We start from the raw sequence: 25,636 nt of genomic DNA, 5'->3' as shown, positions 1-25,636 counted from the left end.
AAATTTAGTATGAACTTTCTATGGCCGTCGTAGCATATGACGTCAAAGTCTACGACGCACCTCTCGGTCTAATTAACAATTTAAAACGTCCATAACTTCGTGTTTTGCATTAATACTCGCGCACCGAGGATTCCGTCCAAATATTTTTATTATATGATGTAAGTAAAAAATTATGCTTTTCGCAATTTTTCCTTTATCTGTGCTATAAGACGTTGCTTCGTAGCAAATTTCAAGATTCTGAGTTCACAGGAAGTACCCTGTAGGTTTTGATTCCCTTGCGAGTTTCGAAAATTTGCGGAAATTTGCGGCATAAACGGCTGTATCTTTTGATTGTTTTGGCTTAGAAGTTTGATTTTTCTCACAGCTCCAAGGGACAGTAAACTTGAGTATTTGATATAAATTTCAGCTTGATACCTCTACGCGTTCCTGTGAAAATGGGTCTTGACAGATGGACGGACGGACGGACAACAAAGTGATCCTATAAGTGTTCCGTTTTTTCCTTTCGAGGTACGAAACCCTAAAAATGCTTGCATATCCTCTATTACGAGTACAAGCATTTGCCGCATCCAATATCCGGCTGCAGGGGGCTACTACGAAATTCGAAAATCGAAGTTCGTATCGTACCGTCCCACTCACTCACTCACTCTCGCATTGAACAATATTAGCGTCAGCGGGAACCGAATTTTGCACTTTGTAGTATAGGGCCTGGCTTCTATTATTTAAAACGAGAGTGAAAGGGATGGTACGTTATGAACTTCGATTTTCGAATTACGTAGTAGTAGCAGAGCGTAGCCGCAGTAGCGGGGCGTAGCTTTATCTCGCTATTTCACGGATACAATATCCCCCGGGTGCGCGAACATTTATCAGCCCACGACCCACATTGCCCCGACATCTGCCGGCAGCCCCGCAAGCCTTCGTTATTATGCCGAGATATCGGGACTTACTCGACACTTTTAATGAATAACGACTAAACGTCCAGTGGGAACGTTAAAAATACCTAACCAAGTCAATGAGAACAACAGTATCGTAAGTTTGTGACGTTGTTGCAATTAATTATTTCGTAAGTTAGGAGATTTTAGTATCACCTATAATTGACAAGATTTAATTTTTTTAACACCTGTAAATTAGGTACTACAGGAATCGAAAGAGTTTTGCCTCCTGAACATGGGAAAATATTTATTATATTTGATTTCTCCATATTTAAAAAAATACAAGAAAATGAAAAAATATGTCTGAATTTGCCAATACTACCACATAATAGATATGTTTCCTTTGCCTTTTTCACTAGAAAAAGGAGCTGTCATCATTTCATTAACGTCTCTATGCAACGTCTACGTCAGATTTACGTGATCTTTTTTTTAAGAGACTAGACAAAAGTAATGGATCTATTGTGTGGTAGTTTTGGAGTTATGCCCTTTTAGAATAAGCACATCTTAAAAAATGTAATAAATTAATTAATAGTTGTAGTGAAATTTTAAAAATATCAGCGTTTTACTCTTTCCAAACAGAATACAGAGAACGAATAAAATTATAGTCTTAGAAATATGAAATCTTGTCAATTTTGGGATATAGTAAAACATTTTTAATAAATTTGAGTGAGTTATCGTACTTTTGTCATTAATTTGATAAATTATTTTTATTTATGTTGACAAGTTTTATTTAAAATGTTAATTATGATATCGGGTAGAACGTACGTACGTGTTATACCGATAGCTAAAAATTATAGCTGATATTTGTGTGGTAGTCTGAAGTTGTCCACTGGGTCACCAGAATAACATAATATACTGAGATGCGATGTATGTATCTGCAGACATTCGAGGGCCAGATTAATATGTTATTTTGTATGTAGAGCGGGCCAAATTTTATGCTGCTGAGTATATTAATAGGATTCCGTTGAATTTAAACTTTTTGGTGTGTTTCATTGAGAAACCTATTGAGCCTATTGAGGTTGATTAATAAAATTGTTGTACATAATATTAAAATTTGAATTCCACTTAGCCTTGGAAGCTATTCCATTATGTTGCTGTATTGTTGGCAGTAAACAATAGCACTGTTTAGAAATAGTACCTATAGGTACACCTATAGGTACACCTATGGTAACTTACGAATCCGCGCATTGAATGAGCGGCGAAAATTAACAACATTAGCTCTATCACACAGCACAGCGGAATGAGGGCTCAAGTATTAAAGACGTTTTAATTAAATAACTGAAAAACAGAAAGTACTTATTTATAATTTGTCAATTTCGCTTCGACGTTTTTAGAAGAAAATCCTCAACGAAACACCAACGAAATCAAACTGACTGCAATATGGCCAGTATTAAACTTTCTAAAACATATGCAAACTCGCTAAAACGTTTCATTGGCGCATGTTGTATTTGTAACTTTCAGACTGAGTACAAAAAAAGGTATATGTATAGAAATTGTAGTTATAAAAATTATTGAATGTAGAGTTAAAAAACCAAGTATAATTACTGACAGCACAACACACGTATATGTTTTTGAATAATGAAGGTATTCGAAAATAAATGTAATCAACTAACTTTAAAACGAAAAAAAATAAAGTCTGAGGCTTTTAGGTATTTAATTAACTAAGTATTACTTGAATTTGACTGTGTCACGTTTCAAATATTGTTAGGTAGGCACCTCAACTGGATGTAACAGGCATGCGAATCGAAGCCCACTACGCTGCCTTAACCCATTAACAAAATAATGAACCTCTTAACCTAGAAAAGACAGCCGAAACTTTTATCAGATAGAACGGCAGTATATTTTGATTTCGCTATCTATATGGCCGGAAATTGGCTTAGTGAATTTGATTAGCGGGCTGCTATGGCAAGGGTTGACCGGACCACAGCGCATTACGCGAGGCGAGGTCCAGAAAATCGAATTTTCCGCTCTGTGCCTCGCCTAAACCTTTGTACCTTCGCCAGGTTTTTCAGAGCGTGACGCACACAAAAACTTCGCGACACAATCCCTTAACAGATGCGAATTTGGCGGAAATACCACGATTCTCCAGTACGAGCTTGTGTGTAGACACGTGTTGACTATTCCAGGCCCTGTACTACGAAGTGCAAAATTCGAAATTCGTATCTTACCATCCCGCTGACGAAAATATTATTTAATACGAGAGTGAGAGGGACGGTATGATACGAACTTCGATTTTCGAATTTCGTAGTAGCTCCCCAACGACGCCACGGGAGACGCTAACTCGTTTTATAAAGTTTGTGCCTGACGCTTTTGCAAAAATAGGGTACTGCGGTGTAATAATAGATACCTAGTTACCAAAAGTCGATGTCACTTGCTAGATAAACTTAGCCGGTTATCACTATGCCTTGTGGCTAATATAATACCAACAATCAACCTAATACTTAAAAAAATTCACGTGTGGTTTTGTAGTTTCTTTTATAATAGTGAATGAAACTAACTGTTCTACTATTATTGCAAGTAGGTATCTAATAAGTAAGTATGTTTTTGTTGAATATTTTTTTGCTGACTGTACTGTACCTACTTGCATTGTCATCCAACCTAACATTTGTATACCAAATTTCAAGTCAATCCGACCACTAGAAACCAAAATTAACTTACTAGATTTGAAATAAGCAAACAAATATACAAGGTGAAGTTAAAGTAAGCTTGTAATAACAAGGTTAACATAATTTCGCTTAGTTAAGGCGATATCGTCGTTCACGGTAGGGTCAATTGGACCTTTTATCCCAAATTTAAATTTTCTGAAAGATAAAGCGACTCGGTTTTCGCGCAGTTTACGGCCCCCTAGAGTCTTCACTGTAAAGTCTAGTGTGTTGTCTTGCTCTACCACGTTTGAATGGCCTACCATCAGAAAAAGATAGAAGATAGTAAGGACGATCGTGTTGTAATGTACGATGTACCTTTTGTAAAGTAGCCGCGAACTTGCTTTAGCTATCACAGCCAAATTAGTTCGTTTTGTCTCAAAAAATGTTATTTAGAATCTTGTTTTAAAAATGTACCTATCAGGATTCGATCACGAACCTTAAGTATCCGAACAACATTTATGAGATAAGCTGGGGCAGTATTAACGCTAATCGCATAATTCGATTCTCCCTATACATACCAAATTGTATAAAAATCTGGTTCATTAATAAGATGGATTTCTTCTCAATAAAATACATTAAACTCAAAAATAATAATAGCTATCAGCCATCTAGTGTCAAGTAGCGATAGCGTTATAAATTAACTGTCGTTATTGATTGCGCTCAATCGAACTAGAGGGCGTTTAAAGCTAAATGGACTCAAAGTTTGCCGGGGTACCCGGGTGCCCAGCCCATGATGATGAGTTTTTAACCGACTTCATTTGAGTCGCTTAACTTCAAACTCAAATAAATCCACTAACCATTTGGGAGATTATTGAAAAAAGTGATGTATTTTTTTATTATGGCTAAAGCATTAAAGAAATCGATCCTGTTCGGCAAATTCAGCATCAAAACCATCCATTCTTTACAAAAAGTAAAATGTTGATTGGATTTACCTTCATTTGATATTAATCGATCGTGTGGATTTGTATTATTTTGATTTAACAGACCTGGATTCTGGTTTATAGATTTGAAAAAAAAAAGCTGTAAAAATAGATTTCATTTTAAATACAAGCTTTTTTTGCTGACTGTACTTTTTGTTGACAGTACTTGCATTGTCACCCTAACTACATTTGCATACCAAATTTAAACGCAACTTACATAAGCATGCTAAATTTTAAGACAATCCGACTACTCGAATTTGGTCGAATTTAACTTTCAAGATTTGACCCGCACGTACATAGATACATATAAGATACATGCAAGTTAAAAATAAAAAAAGCTTTTCAAAAACTGTCATATGGATTTATCTGATTTTAATATAAAAAAATAACAAAAAATGGAACCGACTACAAAACCCTACCTCACCTACATACTATGGGTTTCAATCCCTCCTGCAGGGTCGTGCTGAGTTACCGACTTCGAGCTATTTAGTACGTACTTACCTAGAAAAATATTTTCAAGGGTTTCATAGTCGGTTCTATTTTTTGTTATTTTTTATTTTTTTGGAGTCGGTTTTACTTTTTTGTTAAAAAAATTCTTTATTTCTCACTTTTTAGTGATTCGTAGCCAAAGTATATCTCACAACGATTCCATTAAGCCCAAACACGACTTAGTTACGTTGTTTTATAACAGAGTTCCGTTGCCTACCTTCTGGCTTCAGCATCAGATCAGTTCGAAAGAATCATTAACTTAAAGCTTCTTCTTAGTCGCTTATCTAGGTAAGTATATTAACCATGATAATTTAAATTTAACCTGTGAAATACTTGTTATTGAGTAGTAGTTCCGTTGGTCAATTTTGGTCTTCATCATCAGTTCCACTTCACCAAATTATGATTTGCAAGAGCAAATGCACGAGTTACTGCTAAATATATCCAAATTACCATAGGTACTACAATACTTGAAGAGTTCCCTCGATTTCCTTAAGATCCGATCATCAGATCCTAATTTGCTGCTTATGGGACCTAATTGAAAGCATTCCTAGACGAACTTAAAAAAATAATTTCAAATCGGTTCATAAATGACGGAGTTCTGAGGTAACAAACATAAAAAAAATACAACCGAATTGACAACCTCCTTTTTTTGAAGTCGGTTAAAAATATTATGATTTTAACTGTACTTTTCTCAAAAACCACTCGGAATTCTACTTAACTGATAAAATTGTAACAAAACTAGTTTTTTACCCTTTTATTTAATACTAAAATGTAAAAAATAAAACAGAATTGGATTTACCCGAGTTTGAAGTTAAGAAACTCATTTACAAACAATTGTGTGCTTAAATTTTTAACTCGTTAAGAATATTTGACAGCTGTTCTCAGTTTACATTTTATAGATACCATGTTATATTTTACTGTGCTTATCCGCATGGAGCTAAAAAAATTCAAAAACAGGTTAAATTGTGTAGACTCCGTAAAAGTTCAACTGTATTTTTTTTATTTAAAAATATACATAGTTACTTAAATGAATACCTACCTATTTATTCATCTATCCAACTACGTGTATCCAACAAAGCATAAAGAACGTCAGCGCAAAAATATGGAGGCGGCCAAGGTGCCCGGACCAAGTGCATTGCACCACGCTCTAATATCTTCTTTTTTCTTATTAACCGCTGAACCAAGGTTTCTGGTAAAGAGATAGCTGGAACCTTGAAGAAGGAGATAGGGTGCTTTTCTAATCTGGAAACTCGTTTTTAAGTAGGTACCGAATTCCGCACAGACGAATTTAAAACAATAAACGTCATTCTTCATCAAACATGGGCAATACCGGCAATACGGTATTAATGTCACCTGCGTATTATTCGGAAGCCATTACTCGCCGTTGGACCATTTGTCGTAATTAACCATCGAAGGTTAATCTGGTTGTGTCGCGCCGTACTAAATCACGAGGCTGTTCTACAGCATACGTTGTTTCGGAGCTCTACGTACTGCATACCATCAATTTACACAAAACGCGGATGCGGAAAGTGGACTGATTGATGTTCATTGATATCTATGCAAACCAATCAATAAGAAGGAACGTAGCGAGTATTTTTTGTCTCACTTTTTGCAACTTTTAAGTTATTTGCGCTGAGAATCAAAAGTACACTACTAATTGATTTTGATACTATCTTACCCCACCTTCCCACGCGCTAGTGACTTGGGACGACTTGTAGACTTTTTTAAATCTCGATTTCAGGCTTAAACTGACAGTTCTTGTATGGATCTGACAGCACTTAAACCTAGATTAAATAGCCTGCAAGTGGATGTTACAGCTTTCTTGCCGTGACGTCATCTTCCCTCATACTCTATACAAAAGCTACAGCTACGTTACGTCCAACTAGTTTAAACGAATATAACATCTATTAATCGGTGTATCTACATGTACTTCATTTTAGGTGTTATTCAAGTACAAATGTAGTCTTTCCATCGTCTTTTACCGGAAAAGTTTGTATTTATCGTGCTTTCTCAATACGGTATTTGACTATTTTGTATATGTTTTATAAATTAAAACTACACAATTCCTGTTATCGAATAGAAAAACAGTTTTAAAAAATAAAATAAAAACACCTGATTGGGACCTGTGCCCTATTTCACGAAACTACGAGTTACAATTTACAAGCGATAGTCTTTGTTTAACAGTATGCATTGAAAAGAGACTACCGCTTGTAAATTGTAACTTGTAGCTTCGTGAAATGGGCCACTGCTCGCGGGGCGGTGGTCAAATGTGTTCTCCAAATGCTTGCGATACTCGTACTGTGAGATGATAGATGTTAGGCAATCTAGTATCTTTAAGTGATTTGTCTGTACCTATTGGTTTATCACTGTAATACCATGTAAATGTATTTCAATAAATAAATATGTAACTTGATCATTTTCGATATGTTCTGGAATTGTAAATTTTTGATTTTAAATTCATAACAAAGAGTATGAAAACAATAAAATTCACGAAAGTTAGGTATCACTTGCATTGCATATGCAACAATTTTTTTTCTCTGAGAAAAGTAAAATCTGATAATAAAAGGATCGCAAATTTTCGAAAACACTGAATCAAAGGAAATGAACGATCCCCTTCTTACAATAGTAATCCCAAAAGTAGATGGCAATGTGGCAATATGTACAGGCTGATTTCAAAAAATAATGTCTTTCACATTATTTTATTGTTTTTATGTTTTTCCAACGACTTTTTTGGATGACTTTTTTTTGGAACCGAATTAAAGACATGCGTAGGTAATTAAAAATGCTGCTACGTATACAAGTTCAGACAAACGTTCACAATTATTGACGCATAATAAAATATAATTTACAGGGAAACTAACAGTTAAATTAATAAAAAAATAAGAAACATTAAAATATGTGACTTATTTTAAAATTATCAGATATCTAACTATTATGTAAAATAGCATTACACGATTTGAGGGATTCACGGAAAGAACATGTCTAGTCACCTTTTTAGGGTTCCATAGTCAACTAGGAACCCTTATAGTTTCGCCATCTCTGTCCGTCTGTCTGTCTGTCCGCGGCTAAGGTCAGATACCGCTAGTACTAGAAAGCTGTAATTATGCATGAATATACGAATAAGTCATGCCGAAACAGATATATATATGTTGATAATGAAAAGGTTATAGCATTTAAAAGGACAATTCGATACAAATTTAATAAGTAAAACTGTTTTTAGTCGTGTTTTGTCCACAAAAGAATTCAGCTTAAACGACTTTTAAGTCGCACGTGGTAAGTATTTTGGGCTTGCGGAGTGCCAAGCTCTGCACTAAGCACCCTGTAGCGATGCACCGCACCGGTGCATGCAGGGCGGGCCTTAATCAAACCGAAGCAATTTATGACCACCACACGACGCAGGCCTTATTCGCCGCGTTAGCCGAACGGGACGGTGCCCGATTCTTTACAGATGATATGGACCCACTTGAAAAAATTTAAGCGTTATAAATTCCGTTTTAGTTACTTTTGTAGTTTTTTGGAAGTAGTTAGTCAGGTACATAGTAAACAATTCGTTAATCCAATATTTAAAAGCTTTCTTGTCGGAGCTAACCTCCCCTTCCTCTAGTCCATTCTGAAATCTAAAAAGTAATAGTTTGTTACTGTTGAAGGTATTGATAACTATTGAAATTGAAGCCCATTTTACGAATTAAGAAGTAAAAACTTATCTTCATGTAAAAGAATACACTTTAAGATTTTGATATCGTAGGTACATACATTATTTAACAAAAATCAAAAGACTCGTTTCTTTATCGCTTCACATTCAATGATTCAAAAAATAATATCGATCATCGGATCTCAGAATAGGTCCGCGTATGCAAGCACGTCTTAAGTCAGGGGGCGACGCCCCTATCGAAATCGCCGAGATACATAAATACATGCACTCGTGGGCAGCTGTTTGTTCCGTCTGTGCCAAGATGCTTGCCTCATTGTTCATGAGGTTGATTTTGTTTTAGACCTTATAGAAGCGATCATTTTGATTAGGTACACATTTTTGTTTATATATTTCATGTTATTATATAATTAACCCCCGTTTTGATTGATACGATTGCTGCTCCGTTGGCCTTATTGGATAATGCACTTGGAATCGTAATTGCTTTCATCAGTTTTATTGTCAAACGGTATAGGATGAGAGTTTTCTACCAATCGCTTGGGTTTAAGCGTTAGACAGTACTACCTCTGTTGGTATTTGCAATAAACGGATGAAATAACTATGTATAGAGATAAAATATTATGCTGTTTTCAAGCTAAAGTACATATACTCGTAAAAGGCACTAATGCCACTAATCCTTTAACTATGGTTAGATTGAATGTTTGCTAAGTATACCAAACATTTAACATTGTTTTTATCCTAATCTATATTATATCAGACCACAAGATTATCCTTATGCTATCGAAAAACGGAATATTTTACGATATGCTTTAATGCAAAGCCGGCAACTACATGAAAACTGAGCACCACCACCACGCTGCTTCTTTTTCAGGCAGCATTCGCATGCCATAAAAAATATTTGCGGCCAACAAGAACAAACCCATTAAAACGTGCATTCAAAGCAAGTGCAAGTCATCTGGGGTGCGTTGCTGCTGCCACGATTGGGGCACATCTACATAAATGAATGCCCTATAAGGACAAAGCTTCGTATGCTCTGTAACTTAGTGTGATGTATTTTAAACCACGACATAAAAAAGAGGCGTGTTCTAATATAAGTTTGACGTTAATGTCTGTCGCATCGTAACTCTCAAACGGATGGACCGTTTTCGATGTGATTTTTACGTGAGAGCGAGTTTATTTGCGGTGGTTCTTAGCTGTATTTTGATCAGCTATGGATTAAATTATTGAGAATATTTACAGATATCATCATAATTCGTGCTTGAACAATAAACCAATCATATCATTTGATATATATGTTGTAAAAGTACACATAAACAAGTAGAAAATGAATAGAGGAGCATAAATATATTTCTGTGCAAACTTTTTGAGTGCAATTTTAACTACGTAGAAGTCTTAGAGTACTGTTAAATAATTGGCTGAAAAAAAATCATGAACGGGTGACCTCTCAACAATAATCCACTGGTGTAGTGAAACTCTGTGTCTGTGTGATATTTATCATGTGACATCGGCCAGGGATGAAACGGCAATTCGAAACCTCAATTATTCAATTTCAAACCTTATCTCAATGTCACGTGGTTCCTTGGCCAAGACGTCGCTCAGAACCGTGGACAGCATTCAAATTGTAATTATTGCAAACGCTGATGCATTAAATCGAATATTCAACAATGTCTTGTACTACTTTCATTAGGGACGTCATTTTATGCAGGGAGGAGGTGCATACTAAGTAAATGAAACATGAATCAAAAATCATTTCTCTATAGGGCAGAGATTTTTCTATTATAAGACTGAATAAAAATAAACTAATTTATTTTTGTTTATGTGGTTTAATTGGATTATTTACAGCTAATTCTTTCTGCAGGTAATTTGGACAGCCTCTGCCTCTTTGATTCATACTTATCCGAAAAATCTTCAACTAGTGTCCTTTTATACCTGCATGTGCAATAAAAATTTGAATTTGGAACGGGTGAACTAAAAGCTATCGAACTTTAAGCCCTAAATCTGAGATATTATCTTATGTAGTCCAAGCAAGAGCAAACACGACTCTGTCTATAGTATAAAATCAGTATAATAATCTATTAACAACGCGCTTGACACTCGTTCATGTATAGAGCGCTGGTCTGCTTCCCTTCGCATTTGGATGAGAACGGAAGAAAATTATCTTACTGCTTCCAGTATGCTGTGAATGCAAGTCATCTTCAAATATATCATTGTATTTATTCGCAGGTGTATTCAGGTTACCTCACGATGTTGCATCATAATCATCATCATCGGTCTATCTTAGTCCACTGCTGGACATAGGCCTCTCCAATTGCACGCCACTGAGAACGATCCTCGGCCACTCTCATCCAGTTACTGTCAGTTACCCTGCGAAAATTATCGCTCCACTAAAGGTGATTTTCCACCGGTGAGGTGAGACGTGAATTGAAATTTGTATGGTGGCTCGCGGCGGGAATGCATACAAATTTCAATTCTCGTCTCGCCTCGCCGGTGGAAAATCACCATTAGTCTGAGGGCGTCCCACGCCACGCTTGCCGATGTTGCATAGGGACAATCAAACCACAGCCTCAGTTGGTAACAGCTACAATAGTCATAAGTCATAACGAAGGTCTTAATTAATAACACAAATAAAAAAAGATCCACGAAGCGAGTGCAACTTCAGGGTGTTGTGTATAGTAAACCAAGATACCGGGTTTAAGCTATAGCTCTATTATGTCCGTGTATCGAGACTATCGAGTTAGTACAGGGAGTGGGCTGGAAGAGGCGATTAGGTACCTCCGAGTCTCCGACACGTCCCACGTGCTAGACGCTAATGATTACCCGGAACTAATGCGGTGTGAAGAGAACAAAGCGAGTACACAAGTACTCGTATAGCCGTATTGGTTGCGAAACTTGAACAACCATAGACAAAGAATCGAAAAAGGATATCTGATACCGCCACTGTCTCGTGCAGTCACAATCAGATGAAGTTTAAGAGCTTATCTTTGCTTTTGAGATAGGTTTTAAAATAACGTAAAAGAAAATGAAAATAAAATTATACGCATTGCATTAATTTAGTATGAAATATTTACCTAGTTTATAGGGCAGTGGCTAAGATTAAGCCAAAGTATGTAGTGTATACCTGAAGTGGTCAGATCCGGCAGGCGACAGGAAATTATGGCGTATATAATGAAGAGGTCTATACATTCCCTAACATTGAGTAGAAGTGGGGTGATTTGATTCACCAATCGATTTATATCCAAATCGATTTATATCAAAAATCGGCATTTTAAATCTATGTGGCAGTGCGAAATTTACGTACTTGGCGATTGCAGGGCAGCTTATCTATTGATTTCAGGACTTGAACAGTTAAATCAAAAACCTATTTTCCCTCGCTTTAATCTGTCATGTCGAGTTATGGGCAGCAACGTGACCGGACCACGGGTTTGCTTCTAACGAAATTTATTTCGTTTTACGGCTGCTCCCCCCCGCCATATTGTTTTATGTTTTATGGAGAATTTTCCTTAACCGTAACAGCTTTGTGTTTTTATTATAAAATATTCAAAGGCTTGTACCTATGTGTTCACAGTGCACTGCAGTTTACGATTTTTAATTTTTTTGTATTATGAATCTTGATCTAAAACGCTTACTTACCGTGCTAATACGACAAGCCGTAGAGGCAATGTTATGCAATGTATTTTTTTAGAGTTCCGTACCTCATTTATTCTACCAGCGCTTTCGAAAAGACCATCCAATGCCAAGAAGAATGCGCCGCAAGAAAATTGGCAGAAAGTATTTTTTTCAAAACATAATATATTGTTTTGAAAAAAAAAAAAACTTTACCCTATAGGGTTAATTAAAATAAACTTAATTACGAAAGGTACTAACATAGCAGAGTAAATTAAAAATAAATAAATTAATAATAAATATTATATAAGTTTCTCACTCATAACTAATATAAATTATAACACATGTTTTTAAAATAAAATGAAGTAGATTGCGACAAGTGCCACACTTATTTTTTGACGAAAGTTCACATACTGTCACAGAGAAGTCCTAGCTTTGCCTAAATTGACTTTACTAGAGTTTTGTTGAGCCTGTTTGTCTGAGATGTTTTTATACAATAAGTTCGAAAAGTTAGCGGTTCATGAAATCTTGTACTTTGAATCTACTTTAATTAAGTACCGTACACTTCCGAGCACTTCAGAAAAAAATATGTCACGAATGCTCGCCCCAGTTATTGGAGGAGCTTAATGCAGCAACTGCCTCGCATAATGAAAGGTCGTATGTTCCTTGAAATTGCACATAGACATACATCCTTTTGGGTTGTAAGGGAACTGTTCTCCGCTACGGCCTCGTCAGCTGCAATTGTGGCTGTGGATGGGGATTCCAAGCCGTTTGCAGCCATTGGCTTTTCTCAATAGCCTTGCATATTGCTGCGTGTAGTATTAAATAGTCACTTCCCGCCGTCTGTCTGTATGTATGCATAGATCTTTAAAACTACACATTCGATTTTAATTTAGTTTTCATAATCAATTGCATAATGTTCCATGGTTTGGTTTATATAGTTCTGGGGAAAGGGAGGTAAAAAATGTGAAGTGCTTTTGCTAATTGTAGACCTTTATTTTTAAACTCTTTTTCTTCAAAGTCGCTGTGTATGTATAAACTGCATGCCGAAAATACATTGCTTTAAATGCAAACATATTTATTTTTGGTCATGGAAGTAAAGAAAACTATCAGTCTAGAAATTATAACTTGGTGTACCGCTGCTGTTGATATAGAGTTTTTGTATTTTCGAACCTAGTGTTGGTACCTATATATATACACGTCCCTTTTCACAGTCCTATGACTTATGTACGCAGTTAACATTATTAACTGTATCGATACTTCTACATTTTAAGCGAGAATTACCTCAGTAATTAATTTAATAGATATGTGCCTACTTCAAATTAAAAAGCAAGTAAGTAAGCAAAAGTAGGTAATACGCGAAAAAAGGCCTTATGGGTTTTATTTAGAGGATTGCAAATAAGTTATCCTTCATGTTACGACACTGTTTACGAACAAGTGGTGAAAACGTACTAGTAAGTCTTATCTCATAGTTACGCAAAGTTACGCCGCCAAAACAAGGGTAGGCGCGTAAGTCGCGTAAGGCGATGCAATTGCGCATCAGTGGGGCGGGCGGGCGGAGGCTGCACGGCGGCAGCCAGCAGTGCGCCGCGCGCGCCCGCCCCGACGCCCGTCCGCGCGCAACCATGCTGCCAACAGTTACGACAACCACATGAAACAAACAAGTGATAGTGTGGACACTACCTAAACCAATTAAACCTAAAAGTGTCAAGTGCTGGAAACGGGAACTTGCTGTGAAGTGCGCGCAACTTTCAAAACTTTAATAAGTACTATTACTTAGATACTTCTTACTCATAAATAAGGCTTTATCAGATTTGTCTGAGCTGAAACATCGTCCGAATACGCGGGATATTTATGTGTATCATATTTTGTGTAAAGAGTTTTCCTCGTTCGCCTTTTTACGGCTTAAATGGGCTGAAGGGATACTGTTTTGAGGTTGTGCTGTTTTACGGTTTCGCCGGATACGGTAGAGGTTGTAGGTTGCCGGTTGTACTCGTCGGTACGAAAAGTTATGTTGTTGTGCTGAAATTGAATAGTACATTGTAAGTTGTAGATACAAATGATGTAGTATGTAATGTTCGTACTGTTAAGGTTCTAAACAAACAACGTAAACAAGAATGTGGCCTTTAACTTGGATCCAGTTTAAATGTCAAGTGCTTCTGTTACGACCAGGAAACGTGATTAATTAAGACTTATTATATTACGGTTCTGCATAATTCAGAAAATAGGTAGGTACATATATTAACTAAGTTACCGTACAATAGAATTGGAAAATATCTTCCAAAAAGTTGGTTGGCTTCCAATAATTTAATTCTAACATTTCTTACAATAATTTTGATGTCCTGTCTAGGCATAGCAATTGAATTAATATTAATTTACTTAATAATGTAGTAAGTACACGTAATTTTTTAGACGAAGTTTATACATTAGCAAACATGTAATGTAACTACATGTGATGTAGGTAACTCAGGCACAAGTAACTACATATACTTTCATCCAGACATAAACTAAAATAGATATTAGTGTGGTACAGTACAACGAGATAATTTTTGACTATATAACAACAATAACTAATATTGTTTCTTATTCCTCTAAACATTCATTTATAGTGTAGCAGCACTTTTGAACTTTCAACTAATTCACCTTATAATAGTCATAAGTATACTTTTTTCATCTTTTGTTGCTGACATGGTGATACCACATAAAGTACTATAAACATAAATAATACCTAATAATAAAAGTAAATAAGTAAATATTACCTTATTGTTTAACAAACTCTTTTTTTTAGCAGTAAAAGAATCAATCTGTTAAAGGTTGTATCAAAAAAGATTTACTGTTTTGCTTTTAACTTATGATTAAAGTCAGATTTGTCCAGTTTCTTTGAAAATGAAGGGTAAAAATTTAATACTGTGGCTCGAGTCCACCACGCAACAGAGCTGAAATTGACCTTCTTTTTCTACGACTATGAGTATGACGGATAGCGCGGAGGCGAGTGACTCATCGTGAAAATGACTCAATATTTTTCCACAGCTTTTTCCTTTATGATTTATATTTTGCTAGAAACTTTAGACAGAAACGTAATACAGCTTTAATACGTAATTTGATAACTTGTGCTAACCTAGTAATCAACCCTTTAACTAAGCACTTAGCTACTCTTTACTTTTATCCATTGCAGTGAACAGCGAAGCTTTCGATCTTTGCTGTATCGTATTGTTAAAGATATACATACCTATTATATAGGTAACGTTGTCTCATTTGAATATGTAATTTTGGTACGTCCCGAAATGCTTGATTACATTTTCTCGTATGAAATTATACTTATTCGATATTCTGAAGTGAAAATTGTAGCAAGCATGAGATGAGTCAGTGTAGAATTATTGGCTAGAGACGTGACCGAGTGATCGTGGGTAGAATAACAATACACGGCGACAATATTTGCTCGCTGGGGAAAGCGCTGGCAAGATTGTATGTAGGTACTGTCAGCAACTTAAAAGCATGCTATGTATATTGTACATGGATGAAACCCTCAAAAACACCAACACAAGCTCTCATTCTCATGACGCTGAGTTGCGTGTTTAGCTTTGAGATATATTTATCCATATGGTATACATCTAATTTGATAAAAATCATAGCGACATTTTTAAAAATTGTTTTGTTGATAAAATATTTAAAGTTTTTAGAAATTTTCAAACCAATTGAGTGTTTCATTTGTTATACTCTTACAATCGATTCATAATAAGTATGAGAAAGAACTCACCATACTCGGCTAATGAGATGACGAGGGAACGTTGAAGACGTTGTTTCGTCTTATACAATTTATCTTGCAGATTTCCCACAGATTCTAAATAACGATAATTTCGATTTACACTAGCAATTAGGTATTTCAAATATTAGTGCTATTTGTTGTACAACCAGTATTGGTTCCAATTCACTTTGATCAACTGCATTGTTCACTCAAATGGCACGATGATCATTCTATCACGCATCAGCCAGTTGATGAAACGATGGAGCTTATTATACTATTAATTGTGGCTTTGTGTGTGACACAGCTATGTTACCCGTATTGGTGGGCTGGCGAGGTGTATTGCTTCCATTTAAAATTTATCTAATGATGTTAAACCTTTTGTGAGTTTCGTCCTGATCTTTATTTAACATAAACAACTATCATACTCACTAATCCTGGCGCTAAGTAGGATACTTGCGATCTTGTGTTTTGGTGCCAAGAATCAGCCATAAAAAAACTATAGTACAGTACCTAAATACACATTGCATCTTAGACCAAGAACTTCATTGACGATACATTTGCGATTCCACTATTGTATTGTATTGCGAGCGCCAGTTCAGGTCAGTCTCTATTTGCTTTGAAAATATACAAATATCATGCAAAATTGTATACAATAAAATTAACTTAGCCTAAATCACTCATAATTTAAAAAATAAATTCAATGTCAAAGTCAAAATAAAAATAACACATTTTTAGATATGTAATACATAATTATAAGTATCCGATTACTACCATTAACACTTGTTCGTTTGCCTTCCTTTCTTTAGTAAAAACAGCTATTTTTAATTTTGCATACTTATCGACGCGATCTTTCATCCCATTCAGAATGACTTCCCGCACTGAACAAATCTCATTCACTTGGGCGGCAAAACAAAAAGTGTCGTGTTGCAGGAGCTGGCCGGGGGCGGTTGGGGAGGCCTACATTTTGTTTTTGATTAAACAAATTGTCTGCACACTTTATTGCTCCCTCGCGCCGGCTCAGCTGTGACTGTTGCTCTTTTTTACAAATGACACAAACGCTATCTTTGTTTTGCTGGCAATTTCAGATTATTAGGTTTTAAAAAGAAACTTGACATGAAATGTGAGACGTGATAGATATTATCATACCTATTTAGATCCGGGTTTAAAACACCTGCAATAATTTTATGGGGCATTCGCCGGTCCGATTTACATTTCCTTATTTGGTCGAAAGAAGACAGAGAGCAATAAAAACAAAGTATTCGAACGTAGCCGCTTCTCGCAGACCGTCTGTCTGGTCGCGCCACCCGAGCCTCTGTCCGGATAAAATTGCCCGGTTATCTGCCTGGAATACAAACTAGATGAGCCGTTGTCAATTCGGCTATGGCGGATTCGTTCGTTATCTGATTACGGAAATGTATTTAATGGCCACTTTGGCACATAAGTTTAATTAATTGACTCATTAGAAATGTATTTCTTACTCAGAAAGCATTTATACATAGATTTACCATTGTAAAATGTGTCATTTCAAAACACTGTAAATACTTTAGGTATACAATAAACATACTTTGTGCTCAATATTATTTATGCTAATCTAACCTAAACTAACACAGAAGGTATATACATCATAACTAACTGACAAAATAGCAACTAAAAATTCAACACATTAAATTACAAATATTAATAAAAAAAGTAGGAGAATAAAACTAATTTAAAAATAAAAACTATCGCAGTTCACCTACGCTGGATCGCGAGACTTAGCCGTTGGGCAAAGTAGGAGCCAGCCTTAAGATCACCAGTGGCATGGACCAACCTGGTGGACAACTCCTTGCATAGTTTCTTTGTTTGAGACGACCACGGGCTCAGAGTCCCTACAGCCAGCGCAACAAATTCCTAATTAGCGCATAGCTGTAAGTACTTTCTGGACTTTATTATTTGCGCTTGTTCGGCTGCAGCCCCAGCTCTCCGAGCGGCGCTTGTGACGTGAGACGAAGCTAAACGTATCCACTCAAGTGGCATCCCAAACTAGAGCACGTCCAAGACTCCAGGGCACAAGTGTGGCTCGATCTGGTCTCTTGCCATCATCCAGCTCAGCATCCCACTTGGCTCGAGTACCGCCGGCACGGCAACCGAGGTGAGCGCTCGCTTGACTATGTCATTGAGACTCCAATGCCGGTAAAAACAGCCGGCGCTCTTCAAGCATGCAAGTCCGTGATGCCCCAGATGATCTACAGGGTGACCACACGGACAACGGTGAGGCTCGCATGTTTTCGCGCCCAAACGCAGCCCTACTGCTAAGTACATGTAGACAATTGGAATCCAAAACCGTACCTAAATTAAGATCTTGTAAGTTGGAACAAATTCAATATTTCATTCAAATAAATATTAACCTTTGATGTGTATGGTGACGCTACGCTAATTACCTACTGAAGATAATGTTTGCGCACCGATTTGTCTAATAATGACACATAATATATATTAATCCATGAGAGTTTCAACAAGCACTCGAATCGCTATTCGCAAAGTACTATTTATGAAAGGTACATAAATAGAAATTTTATTACAAAGTATCTTAATGCCTTTATTATTCATGTGGTAAGTTCTTAATAGTCTAGTCTACCACGGTAACTCAGAAAAAGTCACAATAAAGGTGATACGTGACAAATCTTGCAAAGACTTGTATCATTTCACTATCGCAGATAAGATGAGGAAGTTGCCGAATTCTCAGTAAAGTTTAATATAAGTCGTACCGGAAAATCATAGTAACGCATGAGTCACACCAGGTCATGGACTTGAGGAAATCATCTTCTGTGAGTACTTAACTTTTTCCATTTAAACTATTTACGGCGAGTATTTGCAAAAACTTTAATGACACATTGCGCTGAATGGTTCAAAATGAGTCATCTATTGTGATTTGATGTGATTAGTTTGAAAATCAAGTGAAGGCATTTTGCTATGCCAAGTACTATAAAAAACACACTTAACTGATATTTAATTTGCTTAGGTAAGTACCTACAGATTATTCATCAGGATTAGCTGACCCTTTTAATAGGTTTTTAGTATAGTACCTACTTGACCATTTTTCACTACATTTATATATTGTAGGTAGGTAATGTATTTTTCATGAGCTGTGGCACGGAAAACATCATCCTCGTCCCGTGGGAATTTTGTACTTACCGGGTTAAAAAGTAGCCTACTTTAAGCAATAGTGCTGTTTTCCATAGAGAAAGAATTTGTAATCGGTTCTATACTTTCAGAGATTATCTAATATTTTTAGTGTTAAAAAACTAATGTACATAAATGTGCAATATCTTGCGTCCGACGCCTATGTGTGTCCTTACATCGTCCAACTGGATCCCGTCGCGTGAGCAGACGACATTATACGCGTACAGAACCCTTTCGTGTTATTTATTGAGGAGCGCAGCCGGCGACATGCCTCCACTAGTAGATGGTCTTCCTATGCCTACTTGAGCACTAGAACCTCCCGATATTACGGAGGAATGGGGCTAAATTACACTTATAATAATACCCAATTGTAATGGAAGTTTTCTCACTGAGAAGGTGAATTTTATATACTCGTGCTTGTCAAAATTTATAAGAGTATGAGAGCTACTTATTTTGCATTTATTAATATTTAAATTTATAAAATTCACTCACACAATTAATGTCTTGCCAGTGCTGCGCTTCGTCCGTGCCATTTCTTGTCCGTGCCATTCGTGTTATTCGTTTGAGTGTTCAATTCTTCCAAAAACAATATTGCAAAATAGAGAGTTAATAAGTGAACAAATGTAAACCAAAAACACGTAACTTTATAATCAAATCTCTTTACAACCTTAAACAAAAATCGTTCAAAGGCGAAACGGAAACACTCGTAATTAGAAAATCTTACTTCGGTTGAAGAGTTATTGACCCACAGCCGCGGTGAGAAATGAATAAGTATATTTTCCATCGGGTGTTGAATAATTTAGATCCAGAGCACCCGAGCTGCATGCTGATGACAAATTGTATTGGTAGATATCATCGCGGGAATTAGGGAGCTCCGACAGTGTCGTTAAAAATTAACGGAAAGCTTTTCCTGATGGTAAATCGATACGTCTAAATCGCCTCGCGTTCTGTCTGGGTTTAACTTAAGATGTATAAACACTTTACTCGCAGTGTATCGACCGGGTCACAGTAAAGAGATTCAAGTTCACGTAAAACGTAGCTCTTAGGAAGACTTGAACATCTATTTTAAATCAGTATTTAATAATGTACGTTCACAAAAAAGCATATTTTGGATCATTAGCTGACTCTGCCCGCTTCGGAAAGAGCTTTCATAAGTTGGTTACAAGTGAGCAGGTACTAGTGAATCCGATATGATAAATTTAAAGGGGTGTTCATAAATTAACAAAATTCGGTCAAACATTATAAGCCTGAGCTAAACTTGGTTAGCGAAACGGGGTTAAAATCAAGGACGACCGTAAATTATGGCTCACCCCTGGCGCCACGTTGTCTGAACTATCGTAAATATATCCGGTTTTAATTATACTGCACCTTTAATTGGAGTTACGCACGAAGCTCGTAACTCGATCTAAGAAATCCCCTCGGGCCATAAGTAGGTACGTTCACCTGGATCGCACCATTTCGCAGTGTGGTCGTAATTCCTATTTATGTTGGTACCGAACTAAGTCCGTCTGTTGCCCGAAATGATACTGTCTACCAAGACCATCTCCAAAACGTGATGATGGTTAGTGCTTCGATGTTACGATCAGAACACAATAGACGCACAGGTTTTAATAAGTGTTTTACATCCATATTCTAGATTTTATACCTAAACAAATTCAACGAGCACATATGTATAACATCTAAGCTAAATGTACTGCTTTAATGATAACCATCATTCAGCAAGGACATAAAGTAATAAGCAGAGGAGCGATTCCAGAAACATCGTCACTAAAACTTCGTGAACAATAAATAGCCGCAAAATTAGGAGTACAAAGTTTCATAACGAGCAAAGATAACATCCTAATGAGTACTTACGTGCTACTACCACTACTAATAGGTATAAATTGAAACGGCCAACCACCAAAGAGATAATCCAGCTAGAGTTTGTTACATAGGTACCCATAGTTTGCATAACGACGATGTAAAAAATATATCTAAAATAGCTTTTACACCTTAATAGGAAGAGTTTCAGTACCCACAATGAATACCCAAGAACTGTTAAGTACTTATTTGGAAAACTGTAGAATAGGTACCATTCAATTAAAACTTTACCTTAGTTTCAGTGGAACCGCATACGTAACTAATCTTCCTTTTATCTAGATCTCATAAATATAAAGGCTAAGATGAAGCTAACAATTGCCCCTGTACTCTCTGTGAATACTTTCTGTATCGGTTTAACAAACTTGCCAAGTACCTAGTACCTACTTCTGGGCCCTAGGGCCAAGTTAGTTAGAGATATAACCACCCAATGTATGAAAAGCACAAGCAGGTATATAAATAGTACATACACTATCTGTAAACTGACTTGGCCAGGCCAGTAGTAAATAATAAACAGTCGTGGAAACCGAATCGCGTATCAGGGTCGTCTCTTAATAATAAATGTTCGCTATGATTTCTTTGGTAGATGTATGAAATATCAATATGACATCAGTAGCACATACTCGTACATATGTAGGTGTTAAATAGCTCAGGTACGTGATTCAGTTTTATTACTGTACAGACTGTACAGTACTCAAGTGCAGTGTCGTACTCAAAACAGAAAATAATTATTAGTAATATTAACTATGCCGTTGTACCTGCTAGCTAATAATTGACGTAAAAGTGCGTTCTTTAAATTAGATACCTATTGTTTGTTTGTTTGATATTTAAGCCCGATAATTATAATTACGTTATCTTTTCCGTGAAACATTTTAACGAGGCCGTAAATCGTCAAGTGGACGGTTATGTTAATTTATGACCTGACCGGACAGAGGGCATTGTGGATCCAGTAATACCTGTTGAGTTACAGGCGGGCTTAAATCGCCCTGTCCTGGCCCAAGGCTTTACTAACTTGCCCATGGTTATCAGCACAGTGGGCTGAATGAACAGTGTTGCCTTACCAACCAAATTAATTTTCTTAGGGACACCTCAGATATGCCAGAGACATTTATTACTTGAGCTAAGAAGTAGAACATAGTTTTTTTTGATAAAATGCATAAGTAAGGATATGAGACGATGTTAAACAGAAGGCACTGTTGGAATGGACATCAAACAAACACATCTGATTTTATTAGATACTTAGTATTTGCATTTTATTTTAAAAGAATATAATAAGTAGGTACAGTCCTTCAAGAGGTACTTCATTACAAATTGCCGGGGAATCAAAACCTATAGGGCATTTCTGGTTGTCCTAGAACCTTGAAATTTGGGGTGAAGGTTCTCACGATGGTAGTGAACGGAGGAGTTGGTGGTGAAAGAAGAAGAGGCAGGAATAAGGCAGACCAGTAATATTTATTTAAGAGAAACTATAAAAAGCACCTGCGGACGAACAGACGCGGTCTTACGTATCTAGGTAGGTATATGCTATACAACATTGTATCAACAGTTATAAAAATAACATAATCAACTCACGTTTCCGAGCCTAATTCTTTATTTTATACAATTTAATAACAGTACTCGTAGATATCACAAGCCTAGGAACTTCACCAACGCACTGCATAACTTTTGGAGACCATTGACAGAAATAAACCTTCCTTCGTAATAGGAATAGTAAGTTATGAGCCAGTTAGGGAGTTAATAAAGATTTTACAGGATCTATGGCGAAGAGACAGGTTTGACTAAATCACCATTCTGACGCAAGTCGCACAGGTGTGGAATTAGGGTGTGGAATTTAGAATAGGTAATTTGAATTTAACGTATTTTTTTTAGAATGTGCTAAACCAGACAGTCCAAAGAGTTAGGAAGAAACGAGTTGCAGCAACTCGTTCCAAGGTAGCTCTTATACCAATAAGAAAAGTCTGAAAATCTTAATGGTCGGTGCTCGAGTCCAGCTTGCACGTGGCCGGTTCTTTTTTTTCAAAATTACAATCTTGCCATCCCGGACCCAGCCACTAGTTTAATGTTGAGTACACCCCGATTTACTTCAATTTATATTTTTCCGTGGTCAATCAAAAATTTTGCCCCGTACGATGTAACACTTTTCGCTATTTGTTTTTAAACCTATGAGTTTCCAACTCCTTCGATTAAGTACGTAAATTACGTTAGCCACGGTTTCGCACGCCATTAGTTAAAGTCACGGTGTCCGTGGCTGAGATCGATCAAGCCGATTGATGACCAGCTTTGTGCCATTTCCATAATATAAGCACATTGGTATTTCCTATAACGTGCCCATATAAATCTAGACGATAAATTTGGACAGAAATATCGATAACAGTATTTAGTTCTGGAACTTTTTTTTGCCGTACTTTCTCTTGACTGTACTTGCATTGTCATCTTTCTAAACAACATTTTTGTACTAAATTTCCAGTCGATGCCATTTAACCATCGAGGAGCTCACTGATGTGCGGAAATGATCCTGGCCAAACTACCAGGATGTCACTGTCAGATTAATGATAAACTAATTTTTTGATTTGACCTACTTTCGGTGCTCAGATTGACTTAAAATTTTGCAAAGGTACTTAAAGAAATCCGATGACAATGGATTTCCATAAGTACGCCAAATTTTAAGTCAGTCAGAGTACCGAAAGTGGGTCAAATCAAAAATTCTGTTGCAAGATTTGACCCGCACATACATACATACATTACAACTTAAATAAAAGCTTGTAAAAATACGCTCTAACTTGTTATAAGTAGTTAAATTTGTGATCGGAGCCTAGTAATCTCCCCCGCCATATTTTCATTACTTTCCTCAAACACGTCTCCCCTTCTAATATAGCAAGCAATTTCGACCGCAATTCTGCACACAACAACTTATAATTATTCCTCTTTTAGCTATTGGATCCGCGAATTAACGTACCACGTAAATGATAACGGTTGTATAAATTGTTTATACCTATAATACATTTGCCCGTGTAGGCTTTATACCTGTCATAAAAGTAAAAGAGCCTTTTATGTCATAGGTTACGATCGAACTAACAGCGTCTGCATTAGACAGCCAGTATAAATAGCGATAAAAATAAAAAATAAAGTTCAATCGTACCAGAAAACGTTTCGTAACTAACTTAAAATAAACAATGTCGTATCGTAAGTCACTCTTGTGATTATGTCGCTAGTCCGTTCATCCATTTCAATAATTTAAAACAACATGTCAACCCCACATTAATTAATTCTGCACCGTTGATTTCCGCCTCTTCGTACGACAGAGTTCTATAATGGTAAAAATGCGCCCCATTGGAGTACCTTATCCATTTATCCGGGCGTCATTAAGGGTATGATCCGGTAGCATGAGCGGATAACTTATGGTCGGTCATGGAATCTGCATATAAATAGGAAAGAGGTTCATATCGGAGGGATTAGTGGCGCGGCGCGGGGGCGCTTGTTATCCGGCCTCGCGGTGCTTACGGCACCTATCAGCGCATTGCCTGGTTTTACCAAGAGCTTTTAACTCCTTTCAGGGTTCCGTTGTGTTATTACTTGCACTTACTAATTAATGTTCTTATAACCTTTTGAGGGAGGTACTGGTGGAGGTAAATGTACATTATGTTATTTTTGACTTCCGTGATCTTTAAGGGAACATTTTGTTGAATGTAATTTCCAATGAAGCTTATTTCTTCGAGAAACTAGTGGCCTAACTCTTACTGTTTAAAAGATAATCAAGAATTAATAATTTGTCTTGTGTCGTAAAATAGTGTAAAAGAAACATTAACTTAATATTTTAGACTATCGCGGTCAAAACCCAACGCGGAACAAAACCAAATTTAATTCATAAAATATTAACTTGTTATTATTATTATATATTAAATTGTAAATATAAATTATAAATTTAAAATTCAAACATATTTGGCAAAAGGTTAAAAAAATCGAGTTTGTTTGATGTCTCTCTTATGTTTTACAATGAATGTGAACTTTTAGTATATCTATTCCTATACTAGGTTTTCCATTTGGCCAAAAAGATTATTAAGTACCGGGTAGTTTTTATCAGTGAACTGAGATATCTGTCGAAGCTAACGGAAATAAAAAGAAATCACTATGTAGATTTAGGTTAGGCTAGGTTTAAAATATTTAACAGAATCTACGTCTAACAAAATGTTTGCGAAGTAGTCGAAGTGACTGCGAAATAAATTTGAATCAACCGCGTGGAGTCCTGTGTGCAAGAGTAGTCACTTCACACAGTCTCAGCGCATAGTTTCAAACTTAAATCGACTTTTTGATCGCAACAGTACTTTCCAAAAGTTCTCAATACGGTTCGTGAGCTTCGACCCGACTAACCCTATCGAAACAAATATACACGGACGTGCAACAGTGATCCCTCTGTAATGGAAGTGTGCACCCCATACCGGGAATAAAATAATTGTAGGGCGGCATGGCGTAAATTGAGTTTTGTCGCGTACACTACTATTTTTCACACAGAGCAATAGTAAACTTGTATCACAAACAGTAATTGTCTATAACTCTAAGAAAATAATAACAAAGGTATTGTATGTATTATATCTAGCTTAGTCATTGTAGGGCAAAGGCCATTACGGGTAAATCATTAA

General features: G+C 36.5%; 2 protein-coding genes across 2 annotated transcripts in view; one reads left to right on the top strand and one right to left on the bottom strand.

Moving 5' to 3' along the window:
- Positions 1-20,084, bottom strand: part of Lipt2 (Lipoyl(octanoyl) transferase 2) — a 33,512-nt gene extending 13,428 nt beyond the window's left edge. The window contains exons 1-2 of the mRNA XM_074086360.1: positions 19,867-20,084; positions 19,635-19,718 (exon numbers count right to left, since the gene is read on the bottom strand). Coding sequence (XP_073942461.1) covers positions 19,635-19,675 — 41 coding nt within the window. The 5' untranslated portion in view covers positions 19,676-19,718; positions 19,867-20,084. The remainder of the gene's footprint in view (positions 1-19,634; positions 19,719-19,866) is intronic.
- The window catches only part of sick (sickie), a 266,050-nt gene that overhangs the window by 1,463 nt on the left and 238,951 nt on the right, over positions 1-25,636 (top strand). The gene's annotated exons all lie outside the window — the stretch shown is intronic.

Source organism: Choristoneura fumiferana, chromosome Z, assembly GCF_025370935.1.
Source record: "Choristoneura fumiferana chromosome Z, NRCan_CFum_1, whole genome shotgun sequence".
Classification (NCBI taxonomy): domain Eukaryota; kingdom Metazoa; phylum Arthropoda; class Insecta; order Lepidoptera; family Tortricidae; genus Choristoneura; species Choristoneura fumiferana.
This window is presented reverse-complemented; position numbering and strand designations above follow the sequence as displayed.